At 45.6% G+C, this 14,447-nt stretch overlaps 1 protein-coding gene across 1 annotated transcript in view; it reads right to left on the reverse strand.

Annotated features, from left to right (window-relative positions):
* Positions 1-761: 761 nt before the first annotated feature.
* The window catches only part of rcor3 (REST corepressor 3), a 52,362-nt gene continuing 38,676 nt past the window's right edge, over positions 762-14,447 (reverse strand). Inside the window, exons 14-21 of the mRNA XM_061679472.1 lie at positions 5,568-5,671; positions 2,495-2,649; positions 2,266-2,434; positions 2,076-2,193; positions 1,679-2,003; positions 1,490-1,598; positions 1,065-1,271; positions 762-958 (exon numbers count right to left, since the gene is read on the reverse strand). Of these exons, the coding sequence (XP_061535456.1) occupies positions 874-958; positions 1,065-1,271; positions 1,490-1,598; positions 1,679-2,003; positions 2,076-2,193; positions 2,266-2,434; positions 2,495-2,649; positions 5,568-5,671 (1,272 nt within the window). The 3' untranslated portion in view covers positions 762-873. The remainder of the gene's footprint in view (positions 959-1,064; positions 1,272-1,489; positions 1,599-1,678; positions 2,004-2,075; positions 2,194-2,265; positions 2,435-2,494; positions 2,650-5,567; positions 5,672-14,447) is intronic.

The raw sequence follows: 14,447 nt of genomic DNA on the forward strand, positions 1-14,447 counted from the left end.
ACGCAGGCAAAGGATCACCACACTGGGATGTCATTTGGCGGAGAGGTGGAGCCAAGAGGGACTTCCCACCCTTATTAGTCAGTCCCAGATGAAATAGCAGTAATAAAAAATTATAATAATCTCCTCTGTGTCATGAAGTACTGGGGGGGGAGAAATGATTATGAAGAATTAGCAGTAAAACAAAATAATGCTGCTTCGTAAACACAGTGCCGGCTTCAAAGACGATGCTAATGTGTTTGCTAACCCTGGGGGGGACGGTGTCCGGCATGTGGGTTGGAGGGGGTGATAGTGATAAGCGCTCCTAAGTGAGGAGATAAAGTTCTAAAGACGGCTGCCCAGCGAGGAGCTTATCAGCTAGCCGAGACCAAAGAAGGTAGCAAACACGCTAATGTTTGGTGAGGACGAGATAGCAGCTAATGCTAACAACTCACACGGTCAGGGTGACATCTGAGCGACCTTCACAGACCTTCACTGAGCTCAAACATCACAACAGGAAGTGTTTGTTTTCTTCATTAAAAGTGTAATTTAGGATATTATCTGTGCAATATTCAATGTGCTTGGAACCCTGTGCAATACTACTAGTTACAGCACAATTCTATTCTTTATCCACTTGCATCAATATAAAATTTTTTGTTTGTTTGGTGATTTTATTTTATTTTTTTACTTGATATTTTACAGGTCTACGCTGGAGGAGGCGCTGCTTTCAATCTCATTGTACATGTGTATAGTGAGAATAAAAGCCAATCTATTATATTCTTTATTTTCAGAAGGATTTTGTGGTTCTCAGGTTATTTCATTTGAAAAAGTTGAACATGTCGATTCAAGCGTCAGCCAATCAAAGTTGTCGATCCACCACCAGTCTGATTGGTCATGCTAATCCCGCGGCGCCACCGCTGTGGTAATGCTGTTGACTGTCATCTCAGCGCTATGATGGTCGTTGCCCTCCGACTTCCTGTGTCTGAACACCAACAAAAGGGCTTCTTTAAAAGGTGTGCTGCTGTCTTTTGACTGTAGGGGGAAGTGCAAGGGCATACTGTCAATACATTTTCCTTTGCGCTGCCTACCTTCCCTCCTCAATGTCCAGAATGTACTCTGGCAGGTGCACGTCGAGCGTCTCGGGCAGCAGGAAGACAAGCATGCCGCTGAATATTCCCAGGGAGGAAAAGATGAGTGGCGGCAGGAAGAGCCAAGCGTCCTCCAAAAGCATAATCATTGGGGCCAACGAGCTCCCGATGCGACCCAGGCAGCAAGTGTAGCCGATTCCGCACTGCCTGTCCAATGAAAGCTTCTAGGGTTAGCATGCTAGCGGCATCGGCTAACTGAAAACAGAATCAAACTGACTTGCTTAACAAGATAACTCTGTGCTATCAAGAGAAGTCATGTCAAGGCTAACATAACACAGAAACGGCTATCTGGCCGATAATGAGCTTCTGTAGGCTGATGCAAAGCCAATCCAGCCAACTCAAGACGTCAGGCTAAGCGGTCTTACCGAAGGACGGTTGGGAAAAGCTCAGCTGAGTAGAGGAACGCAGTGGTGAACGCCGCCTCAGAGAAGCCCTTCGCCACCACAGCCACGCAGGTCCGAAGCACGGACAAGTCTGTCAGACCAATGAAAAACGCACTCGAGATCAAAGCTCATTCCGAGCAAACATTTGCGCAGTCTGCCATTGGTGCTTACCGAGCGGGATGGCAGCGTTGACGGCTATGAGCGCTCCCGTTATGATCAGAAACCCCGCCTGACCGTTACGCCGTCCGATCCAGTCCAGAACAAAGTAGGTCAGGATTTTGGCAGGCGCTTCGATAGCACCGTAGATTAACTGTGTGAGGTAGATGCTGACACCAAAGCCTGAGATCCTGAAGCTGATGCCATAGTACAAGACGCCCACGGAAAACCAGAAGAGTCCGGAGACCAATGTAATCTTCCTCAGCTGAGGCGTCTTGAGCAGGTCCAGGTAGGAATGAGTCTTGCTGGCCACGTCGGACGCTGCCGCCTTGTCCAGAAACTGTGACGAGAGGCCCTTTTAATTTGAAACTTCGCAGGAAGCGTGGCGTCACGCCTGCGTGGCGACACCTACTTCTGGCTGCAGTCGGCTGGCGTTCTTCCCATTCATCTTGGCGCAGCGAATAAGGCACTCACGGGCCTCTATGGTCCTACCGTTGGCGAGCAGCCAGCGGGCCGACTCAGGCAGCCACCTGGACGGACGGAGAGAGATCGCGGGTCAAGGGTTGGGGTATGCGGACGCTGCAGACCCACATCTTACTTACCAGCAGCTGATCAAGGTCAGTACACACGGCGCCGTCACCGCCAGCATCAAGTGGCGCCAGTCTCGAATGGCGTAGGCCAGCAGGGCCAGCAGCATGTTGCCCGCACTCCAAGACAAACTGATGATCGTGCCTGTCAGGGTGCGGTGCTTCATGTCCGTCCACTCGATGCCTGAGAGAGACACGAGCAGTTAACGCTCGGGACGGGAAGCACGAAACGGGCATCGCTCACCCAGAACCGTGCTGATGGTGGACATGCCGCTCAGCGTAGCGCCGCTCAATGCCCGCGACACAGCAAACATCACATAAGAGCTGGAGAAGGCTGAGGCAACGCCCAACATGGTGGTGCCCGCCAACGCCGCCATGAGAATCATCTTTCGGCCAAACCTGTACACATGAGAACGATGATCAAGATTTAGCCTTGTGACATCAAATGACACTGTTTACGTTTGATTGGCGCAACGGGTGCCCTATGCGAAAGTCAATGATGGAGTCTAAAAATAGACGCACACACGCATGAATGAATCAATAAAAGTAGCGAACGGCATGTATATCATTGTAACGGAGTAAAAGTATCGATCCTTCACATAAATACTCAAGTAAAAAGTACAGTGGATTTAAAGTACTCTGACAAGTACAGTTTATCGAAAATGTTACTTGAGTAAATGTAACAGAGTAAATGTAGCGCGTTACTATCCACCTCTGTCACGGTTGGGGTTTGGTCGAAGGTGAGGAATGCAAGGCAAGAACACGGAGGACCCAAGTTCAGGGAAGCAGGGAGGCAAAGCAGGAGTGCGGGAGTCTCCAAAAAATATTTAATCTTCAAAAACAGCCAACAAGGAATGTGGATAAAGCAAAACTAAACAAAGTCCCACAACCAAACCAAAGTAACAAAGAAACACTTAAATACCTAAAACTGGAAACAAACTATCACTGGTGAGTAGGCCGTAGAACAGAAAGGGACAATGACACCTGACAATGACATACTGCAACGACAACGACAATGAACCAACAAGAACTGAAAGAAACCAGGGAACTAAATACAAACAGATTGACGAGACAACGAGGAACACCTGGACAAGACACGAGTGGCTGGAGAGAGCTGATTGGTCGACACAAGGTAGACGAGAACAGGTGGACACAACAACCTAATGAGCACACGACAAACATGTAACACAGGAAAACATGGAACAAAACTAAACACAACCCAAACCATAACACAGACCATGACAACCTCTGCCGTTACATGACCATCATGTGATGTCATGTGACTGTCCCTCACCATCAAGTGATGTCACATGACCATCGTGTGACTGTTATGTGACCAGAAAGTGATGTCACGTGACCATCATGTGACCTTCAAGTGATGTCACGTGGCCGCCACAGATCCGCCATTTCGATCAGGCAAATGGAGTCAAACGTCGCCAGCGGTCACCTTGGATTGGTCGAACAGAGTCGTGTCTCTCTATCGATCGCGCAAGCAACTAAAGCAGTGAGCGCAACGTAGCCCAAGCACAACAAGTACCATTTCGTCTTCTTCTTGACAAAATACCTGTCAAAAAGCCACAAGTATCCATGATGAGTCAGCCGTTAGATTACAAGCTCCAAAATTGCATTTGTCAACATGTCTCCATTATTTTTGTTTCAGGCATTTAAAAAAAGTTGACACGAGCACAAAGTACTTTGTTTGAAATGCTTTTAAATGTTCTACTTTTAATCTTGTAAAGCACATTCAATTAGCTTGTGCATGAAATGCGCTTTGGAAATTAAGCTGCCTCTCCTCCCAGTGGCCTCATTTTGGTCACTCCCCCTCTATTTGGCCACGCCCCTTCTCATTTGGCCACACACCCTCCTCACAACACTCCGTTTTTGAACGGGTTTTTTTAAAGATGCGAAAATCAGCCAGCGCCACTCCTCCGAGGTTTGAGGACTTCCAAACGCATCTGCATGTCGCATCTACAGTGGAGATACAACTTGAATTTGTTCTGTGACTACGCTCAAAACATTCACATCTCAAATCCTCTTTTCCCCACTGAAGCGAATTTGGAAGGAATATAAAAAGCTTTTAATTCGTTCCAGCCTCCCTCTTCCTGAGAAAAATAGAAGTCTATAATATTACAGTTTATATAAACAGTTCATAAATGATTAATTACTTTATTCAACTGAATTAAACAGAACTAAATGTTTTTTGTCACACTGCATGAATGAAGCACTGCTCATTCTGTTGTGCCCGACTTGGCCACCAGGGAGCAGTATAAGACGGACAGACGGCTATACTGTTTATTGCGACATCTCAGCTTCTCAGTACAGCACTAATATTAGTCATTCTACGCGGAGGATAAAGACTATGACTGTGAGTGTAGTCTGTGACCGTGAGTTATATTGTCTTTCTACACGTGTTTGTGCTCAAATATCCGTTGCTGAAATGGTTGCAGCACAGCAACATAGACGCTATTTAGTGCCAGCGTTAGCACGTAAATGGAGTTTCCCAAATCTGTCAGCATTAGCATTAAGATAGCAGAATAAAGGCTCAACTATGTGGATGTTTTAAATACACATGTAGTTGTCTTTGTTTGTTGTTTAGTTTGACAGTAAACTTAACCTGGGAGTGTCAATAAACCGCTTGAAGGCTCTTCTTTTCACCAGTCCTACCTGCAAAACTGCTGCCTGCTGTGAAGTGAATCGAGATCACTGCCATCATTCAATGTTCGTATCTCAAGTTCGTGCTTGCAATTCAAAGCTAAAGAAAAGAAAAAAATCAGCTGAACGGCGTCCTGTATCTTGAAACTCTCGTTTGTCGAGGCACCACTACACTAAACTCCTCCCCGGATTATGTGTGTGCGGGTAGAAAATTAATCGTGTGGCAATTTTGGGCATTTGGCAGATGCAATCCTGGGAGCGTTCAGGTAGGAAAGTCCAAGTTTGCGCCTGTTTTTGCATGCGCAAACCTTTTCGACAGCAGCCAGCCCACCAGGATCAGCTGTGTGCTTTCCCGTCGGAGTGACAGCCGTACACACGTCATCTGGTGCGGTCCTGTCCGAGAGTCCGACCCACGTGACCACCGTTTGCAGGTTGAGAGACGAGTGCACTAAGCGCTGGGCCAAAAGCCCGGGCCGCCAGTCCAGCGGCCAACACCCTCTTCTCAGAGTCCGGCAAGACATACAAAAAAAAAAAAAAGCTGGAAATTGATGGATTTCTTGAATAGTTCCTCATTTTCATGCTTGTTTACAAGAGTCACACAAGATTAAGTTGATTTTTTGGGGAAAAGATTGAGGTTTGTTTTCTTTTCCCGTCTGCATACTTACTTGTCGGAGAGATGTCCAAATAGGATGGCACCAAAGGTAACACCCAGGAAGAAATACGTTGCCAACGCCTGATTCATTCTACGCTCCTCACACACCAGATCCCACTGCACCCACACACAGAGTTCAAGACTTAACTTTTAGACATTTCACAGGGGTTTTACTAAGTAACAATAGTAATCAAGTTTACAGTAACTTTTTGACAATAGTGTCAAATCAATGCTTCTATTGAATGTGGTGCTGACAAGTTACACAAGGTAAACGGGAACTCTTTTGGCTTGCAGAAGTAGGCCAGATAACGCTTATCGTAACTTTACTTAGCATACAGAAGAACTGACTGGGTTGTCACTCTATTGCACACAACCCACTGTCAGGGTTTCATGAAAAAGTGCAACATTGTGTACATGTAATGCGAGAGTTAGACAGATTTTCAACAAACTATGGGTAACATAAACATACATGATCAATGTTACGTTAATCCTTATCGTTCATGAACATGAAGGATTAACGTCTTTTTTACAGCAACAATTCAACATTTGATGGTGCAATGCATGCTGAGAGCACACGGCTTCACAATTCTGCTGCATGCAAAATACAGTAACTCTGTGTGACGTTAACCCAAATCCCATGATACAGTGGAAACTGTAGTTAATTAATGTAAAATCACGTTGAAGTATTTTACTGTAAGCTATGTGGTAAATAGCTGTAGAATTTAAAGGAATGTCTAACAGGGTAAATCAAGACCCGGTCAAGATCTGCTCACAACCTGATCAAGACCTGGTCTGTGCTGAATCATCATGACATGAAGTGTCCTTATCATTGACATAAACAAGGACTGAATAGTCTTTCCAGAGGTGGTTGGCACTCACTGGAGTGATGGGGTAGATGGGCCTCTGAAGATTGGGGAGTGGGAAATGACACGTGAGTGAGGAGGGGTTACTACATGTAAAGGTTTCAAGTGGCACAGGTGAACTTTGGCTCACCTCTGTGGCGGTGGTAGAGCTGAACTCGGATCGGTCGTAGACATAGCCGTGAGGACAAGGGCCAGTCCAGTTCTTTTCCCGGGTGAGGTTGCCGGTCGTCAGCTCCGCGTCGTAGATGCTGCACGAGCTCCAGATGCCGTCGTCCGGGCGGGTAAAGTCTGGGGTCCCGAGGTGGCCGGCCCGGCTCCTGAGGGCGCAGCGGTGAGCGGGCGTCGCCGACACAAAGTTGTGCAGCAGGAAGTGGAGCGGCAGAATGGCCCGTGGGAGGCAGAGGATGCTCAGAACCAGTAACTGGAAGTTGGAGAAGCCGCCGACATCATTGAGGATTTCCTCAAACCTCATGGCGACCACTTGGTTCCGTGACTCCAGAGGAGTTTCTTCTTCTTATGCTTTTTGAGACAGAAGGAGGAAGGGCTCTGTGTGGGCGTGTGTGTTTGCGTGTGTATGCGTGCGTGTGAGAGGAAAGCGTTCCTCGCTTGATCACCAGCTGGCAAAAAGACAATTAGACACAATGTCTTCTTCCTCATGACCACTGGCGGAGAGTACAAATACTTCATTACTGTACTTGGGTAGATTTGTGTTCAGCTATACTTTTCTTTGAGTTTTTCTTTTCCTAACAAATGTTTACTTTTAAAGTATATCCTGAAATGCTCCCTAGGCGCTTCAGCTGCCCCGTTCTCCAGTGTGTTCCACTAACGTGTATGTGTTCACTGTGATGGGTAAAATGCAGAGAACAAATTTCATGTGCATGCATGCATGTTCATAACAATAAAGGTGATTCTTCTTCTTGACTTTAAAGATTTGAATCAGTACTTCAACCTGTGCACAAGCATGTTTACTTCTACTTCGGTACTGCTCGTCTGTATTTTTGTTTGCCACATGTGCTCATGACATGAATGGCCGCAGTTCCTGTTTGAGGCGTGACATTTCGTCTTCATCTGATCAGCTCACGGACGATTGATTATTTATACTTAATTTCTCCATCATTGCTATGTGACACGAGTGACATCACATGGACGGCCGGGATGCTTCCTTCATGTGCGCTATAGCAAGAAAAAAACATTTCATTGGCTGCTTTTCAGACACGGACAGCTCTCCACCATTAGAGTTGGTCCCGACTTGCATCCCCCATGAAAGCGAACGTGCGCTGACGTTTTGTTTTGGTCCCAACTCACATCCTGAACGACTAACATATATGGAAAATGCTATTCAGATGGTAGAGTTTTGCATCGACAGTTGCGGTTTTAGAGACTTTTAAAAAACAGATATTTACAATTTCAAATCTAATCTAATCATTTAGATTATATAACAACACTAAAAAACTATACGCTAATTATCCATACCACCAGTTTCCTTTCAGATACGATATTGAAAATACAGTCCCTCAAATGACTGCAGTATTAAAAGTAATTATATAATTAATTTTGAGAATCAAGTTTCTGGAAGGCCGGCGCGGTAGGCGACTGGTTTGCACATCTGCCTCGCAGTTCGGAGGACCGGCGTTCAAATTCGACCTCGCCTGTGTGGAGTTTGCATGTTCTCCCCGTGCCTGTGGGGGTTTTCTCTAGGTACTCCGGTTTCCTCTCATATCCCAAAAATATGCATGATGGATTAATTGAAAAGTCTAAATTGCCCATAGGTGTGAATGTGAGTGCAAATGGTTGTTTGTTTACAAGTACATGTGCCCTACAAGTTCAGGGCGTAGACTGCCTCTCGCCCAGTGAACTGGGATAGGCTGCAGCTCGCCCGCGACCTGTCAGGAGACTAAGCGGTATGGAAAATGGATGGATGGTTAGGGTTAGTTGGTTGGTTTGGATCTTCTGGTATTAGTGCCATCGACATTTGGGACAGTATCGATCCTTCCCCACACCAGAAACGTTGCTCCAGCCGTTGTATTATGGCGTCTCGTCACAGCACACTCTGTCCTGTTTTTGTTTGTATTTGTGTGTATTTTCGCTTGGAAATCCCACTCGATGTTGAGCAAAGCAGTCGCCAGGATCTTTTGAGTTTAAAGACTATAACAGGAAGCGAACCAAAGCAGCAGTGCCAAGCACGATGCGTAACTTATCTCCAGTGACTTCATCCACAATTTTACAGTTTTAAAGCTGTCTCAATGATTTGCCACGGGGTGTTTCAGTAAAATCATTTTTAAAAAGTTCCAACAAAAGTATTTAGTTGTAATTTTATGTACAGTACTGCATGTTTTAAAAACAACTACAAAAAATCAAGTTCTGCTAATTTGCTATCAAAGAAATGTTTGATATTCAAATCACACAAATTTTTCCCCCCCTTAATCCAAACCCTCATGCTGCTGTTACATTAATTTAAGTACGACATTGATGAAAAGTAAAAAACAGAATACATGTAAAGACATGCATGCCTGTTGTTAAGCTTTGCTTTTATTTGAACGTTTCCATTATCCATCCATCCATTTTCTGCACCGCTTAGCCTCACGAGGGTCACGGACGTGCTGGCGCATATCTCACCTCACTCTGGGCGAGAGGTGGCGTAGACCCTGAACTGGTCGCCAGCCAATCGCAGGGCTTGTATCGACAACCAACCATTCACTCACATTCACACCTACGAATAATTTTGAGATTTCAATTAAGCTACCGCGGAACGGTGTAAGACTGGTTAGAGCCTCTGCCTCACAGTTCCCAGATCCCAAAAACATGCACGGTAGGTTAATTGAAGTCTCTAAATTGCAGCACATTGAATTGGATCGCAGCATTAAATCATGATGCATGAACAGTTTCATTCTTTTATGTAATGAAGTTATGACTGCATGTTTTTATAAAGTACAATATTAAAGTGCTATTTTTATTTATTGAAGACAAAATGTTTTAGTTTTTTTTTGGGGGGGGGGGCTGGAAAGGATGAATGGCCTTTCCATTAATTTCACTAGGGAAAGATGTTTTGAGCTAAGCTTTTGAACACTATGAGCACTTGTACAATTTCGGATAAACACAAAAACTGGAACATGCACTTTTGTTTGACACCGTTGAATAATTAGATTTCTGTGCTTGTAAGAAAGTACCGCGTCATCATGTGAGCTGTGTCCAATATTATGGAACCAAATCGTTCCACACAGCTCCCTCTCGAGTACCATAAATATTTTGTTCAATGAATACCTCTGTGAGCGTGTGTTATTGTCACGTGGTCGTCATGTCAAGTTTTGGCGAGACAATAAGACACCACACGATTGGGAGCGTGACCTTCACACACCCTTGACTAAGTGCTTCTTCTCACTGAAAGCAAAACAACTTGAGTACAGTACAGTATCAGCAACTCTTCTGTCCATTTGCTTCACTTTGAGGAGCAAAAAGTCTCAAGATTAGACGTTAGTCCTTTTTAAAAAGTTGTTGTATCCTGTTGGACAAATGTGAATCCACTGGCAATGAAAAGTTGTTCAATGTGTTGAGCAACTTGAAAAATCATCATTCCATTGCAAATTCCATTGCAAATTCCATTGCAACATGCTGGCAATTTTTTGTCTTTATGTCTTGAGTTTGTTGTCACATTTCTGTCGGACCAATTATATATTGCTCGTGCACTCGCTGTAGTAGTCTCACCACCCTGCACTATTTGCATATCTGTTGTTGACCAATACTGGCCACACATGCCAGAGTAGGATCTGCTCCATTTGCACACTGATTGAGGAGTATCTGCAACATTTGCACAATCAACATTGTCCCAGATTATCGTACTACTCGCTTGAAGTCTCGGCGCCCTTTGCACAATGTTCATTGCACCGGACTATTGTAATATTAGTCATTCAAACTCCTCTAAGTGCTAGAGGACTCTGCATCTTTTGCACAATTGTCAAAAAAAAAAAAAAAAAAAACTGTACCGGCATTACCAGATAACTAGCAACCCTTTATTGCTCAGTGACTGTTTTTCTCAATGTCTTTATGTCTCAAAAGTGTTCTCTGTCAATTGACTGTCTGTTGTCGTACTCGAGCAGCTCCAATTACCGGAGACAAATTATTTGTGTGTTTTTTGGACATACTTGGCAAATAAAGATGATTCTGATTCTGATTTGAACTCCCCTTCAAAGTTTTCACATTTTGCCACCTTACAAGCACAAACTTTGAGTTAGTTGAGATTTTATGCGATCGACCAACACAAAGTAGCACATCATTATAAAGTGGAATGGAAATGATTGATTGAAATCTGTATGTTAGTCTTATTAGTTGAAATGTGAGGTTTAACAAGACCATTTTCTAATTTTTCAATGGCGGCGTCCACTCGAGACATCTCATCTCATCTTCCGGCCGAGAACAAGCATCAGAATTACTTCAAACTTCACAGAAAAAAAGAATAATTATAGTGAATCACAGACATACAGTTTTCTATCGTGTGATTTTCAATCCCGAACTTGAGGAACATTTTTATCTTTGTCAGAACCACAGAAAATCCCAACCGAATTGAAAATTTCAAAAACGAGGTGGTAAACGGATTTCCCAACAACGTAATCTACTCCGGTTTCCACCCACAGGAACATGCATGGTAGGTTAATTGAAGACTAAATTGTCCGTCGGTGTGAATGGTTGTTTGTTTCTATGTGCCCTGCCATTGGCTGGCGACCAGTTCAGGGTGCACCCCGCCTCTCGCCCAAAGTCAGCTGGGATAGGCTCCAGCACGCCCGTGACCCGAGTGAGAATAAGCGGTTTGGAAAATGGATGGATGGACATTTTGGGGGGTCATTCTGCCGGTGTGACAGAGGCGTTTAAGGTGGAGGTGGCCCTTCCTGTTTGCAGTGGTGATGGATAGGCTGACAGATGACGTTAGACTGGAATCCCTGTGGATCATGATGTTCGCAGATGACACTGTAATCTGCAGTGAGAGCGGGGAACAGGTGGAAGAACAGAAAGGTGTAGGCATGCACTAGAAAGGAGAGGAATAAGATTAGTCAAAGTAAAAGAGAATATATGTGCATTAATGATAGAGGTGGAGGGGGAAGAGTGAGTCTACAGGGATCGTGAGGGTGGATGACTTTAAATACTTATGTTCAACAGTCCAAAGCAATGGTTGAGTGTGGTAAGGAAGTGAAAAAACGGGTCGAAGCAGGTTGGAACGGGTGGAGGAATGTGTCAGGTGTGTTGTGTGACAGAAGAGTGAGTCTCTGCTACGATGAAAGGCAACGTTTAAAACACAGTGGTGAGGCCTGCCATGATGTACGGATTAGAGACAGTGGCACTGAAGCGACAACAGGAAGTAGAGCTGGAGGTACAGTATATACAGTGAGCACAGAAAGTATTCGGACTTCCCTTCAATTTTCACTTTGGTATATTCCAGCCATTTACTAAAATAATTTTTCATTTATTTTTCCTCAATGTACGCACAAGGACCCCATATTGACAGAATTTTTTTTTTTACAATTTTTGCAGATTTATTAAAAACTGAAATATCACACAGCCATAAGTATTCAGACCCTTTGCTCAGTATTTAGTACAAGCACCCTTTTGAGCTTTTTTAGTCTTTTTGGGAATGATTTTTCAGACATGGATTTGGGGATCCTCTCCAATTCTGTCAGGTTGGATGGTGAAAGTTGGTGGACAGCCATTTTCAGGTCTCTCATGCTCAATTGGATTTAAGTCAGGGCTCTGGCTGGGCCATTCAAGAACAGTCACGGAGTTGTTCTGAAGCCACTCCTTCATTATTTTAGCTGTGTGCTTAGGGTCGTTGTCTTGTTGGAAGAAGAAGAATCATTATCTTTATTGTCATGAACAAGGTGAACCTTCATCTCTGTCTGAGGTCCTGAGCACTCTGGAGAAGGTTTTCGTCCAGGATATCCCTGTACTTGGCCGCATGAATCTTTCCTTCGATTGCAACCAGTCGTCCTGTCCCTGCAGCTGAAAAACACCACTACAGCATGATGCTGCCACCACCATGCTTCATTGTTGGGACTGTATTGGACAGGTGATGAGCAGTGCCTGGTTTTCTAAACATACGCCACCTAGAATTAAGGCCAACAATTTCTATCTTGATCTCATCAGACCAGATCATCGTATTTCTCACCATCTGGGAGTTCTTCAGGTGTTTTTTAGCAAACTCCATCCGGGCTTTCATGTGTCTGGCACTAAGGAGAGGCTTCCGTCGGGCCACTCTGCCATAAAGCCCCGACTGGTGGAGGGCTGCAGTGATGGTTGACTTTCTAGAACTTTCTCCCATCTCCCGACTGCATCTCTGGAGCTCAGCCACAGTGATCTTTGGGTTCTTCTTGACCTCTCTCATCAAGGCTCTTCTCCCCCGATCGCTCAGTTTGGCCGGACGACCAGCTCTAGGAAGGATTCTTGTCATCCCAAACCTCTTCCATTTAAGGATTATGGAGGCCACTGTGCTCTTAGGAACTTTAAGTGCAGCAGAATTTTTTTTGTAACCTTGGCCAGCTCTGTGCCTTGCCACAATGATGTCTCTGAGGTCTTCAGGCAGTTCCTTTGATGTCATGATTCTCATTAAAAGTTGGATTCTCAAAGTTGGAAAATCAGTTTAGCGCAAACGACTCTAAATCAGTCTGGCATGCATTTCAATCGCTGACTAATTACAAGCGACGATCCCCCCAAGCTGAGAACAATAGCACACTAGCCAACGACTTGAATACCTTCAACTGCAGATTTGAAAAGTTTCACACCACACACCCACCCAGCCGCACCCGCGACCACAATCACACCTCTGACTTCTGCGTTAACCATCCATGAACAGGATGTGAGACGCATCTTCAAACAACAAAAGATTAACAAAGCGGCAGGCCCGGACCATGTGTCCCCATCCTGCCTCAAAGACTGCGCGGACCAGCTCGCTCCAGTCTTCACTCAGATCTTCAATAGATCTCTGGAAATGTCCGAAGTTCCATCCTATTTCAAACACTCCACCATCATTCCAGTCCCCAAGAAACCTGCAATCTCGGGTCTGAATGACTACAGGCCTGTCACTTTGACATCTGTGGTCATGAAGTCCTTTGAACGTCTCGTGCTGGACCACCTCAAGAGTGTCACAGGTCCCCTGCTGGACCCCCTGCAGTTTGCTTACCGAGCGAACAGGTCTGCGGATGATGCAGTCAACATGGGACTGCAGTTCATCCTAGAACACCTCAACAGTGCAGGGACCTACGCGAGGATCCTGCTCATGGACTTCAGCTCAGCGTTCAACACCATCATCCCTGAACTCCTTTCATCCAAGCTTCTCCAGCTCAGCGTCTCACCTGCCATCTGCCAGTGGATTTACAGCTTTCTGACGGGCAGGACACAGCAGGTCAGGCTGGGGGAGGCCACCTCATCCACACGCAGCATCAGCACTGGGGCGCCCCAAGGTTGTGTCCTCTCTCCGCTGCGCTTCTCTCTCTACACGAACGACTGCACCTCAGCGAACCCGACTGTCAAACTCCTGAAGTTTGCAGATGACACCACTGTCATCGGCCTCATCAAGGACGGTGACGAGTCTGCATATAGACAGGAAGCGGAGCGGCTGGAGCTGTGGTGCGGCCGACACAACCTGGAGCTGAACACGCTCAAGACTGCAGAGATGATCGTGAACTTCAGGAGGCATCCTTCGCCACAGCTGCCCCTCACGTTGTCCAGCTGCCTTGTGTCAACCGTCGAGACCTTCAAGTTCCTGGGAATTACAATCTCTCAGGACCTGAAGTGGGCGACCAACATCAACTCCGTCCTCAAAAAGGCCCAGCAGAGGATGTACTTCCTGCGGCTTCTGAGAAAGCACGGCCTGCCACCGGAGCTGCTGAGACAGTTCTACACAGCGGTCATCGAATCAGTCCTGTGTTCTTCCATCACAGTCTGGTTTGGTGCTGCTAAAAAAAAGGACAAACTCCGACTGCAACGGACAATCAAAACTGCTGAAAGGATTGTCGGTACCCCCCTACCCACCCTTGAGGACTTGCACG

The sequence above is a fragment of the Phycodurus eques genome, chromosome 6, assembly GCF_024500275.1.
Source record: "Phycodurus eques isolate BA_2022a chromosome 6, UOR_Pequ_1.1, whole genome shotgun sequence".
NCBI lineage: Eukaryota > Metazoa > Chordata > Actinopteri > Syngnathiformes > Syngnathidae > Phycodurus > Phycodurus eques.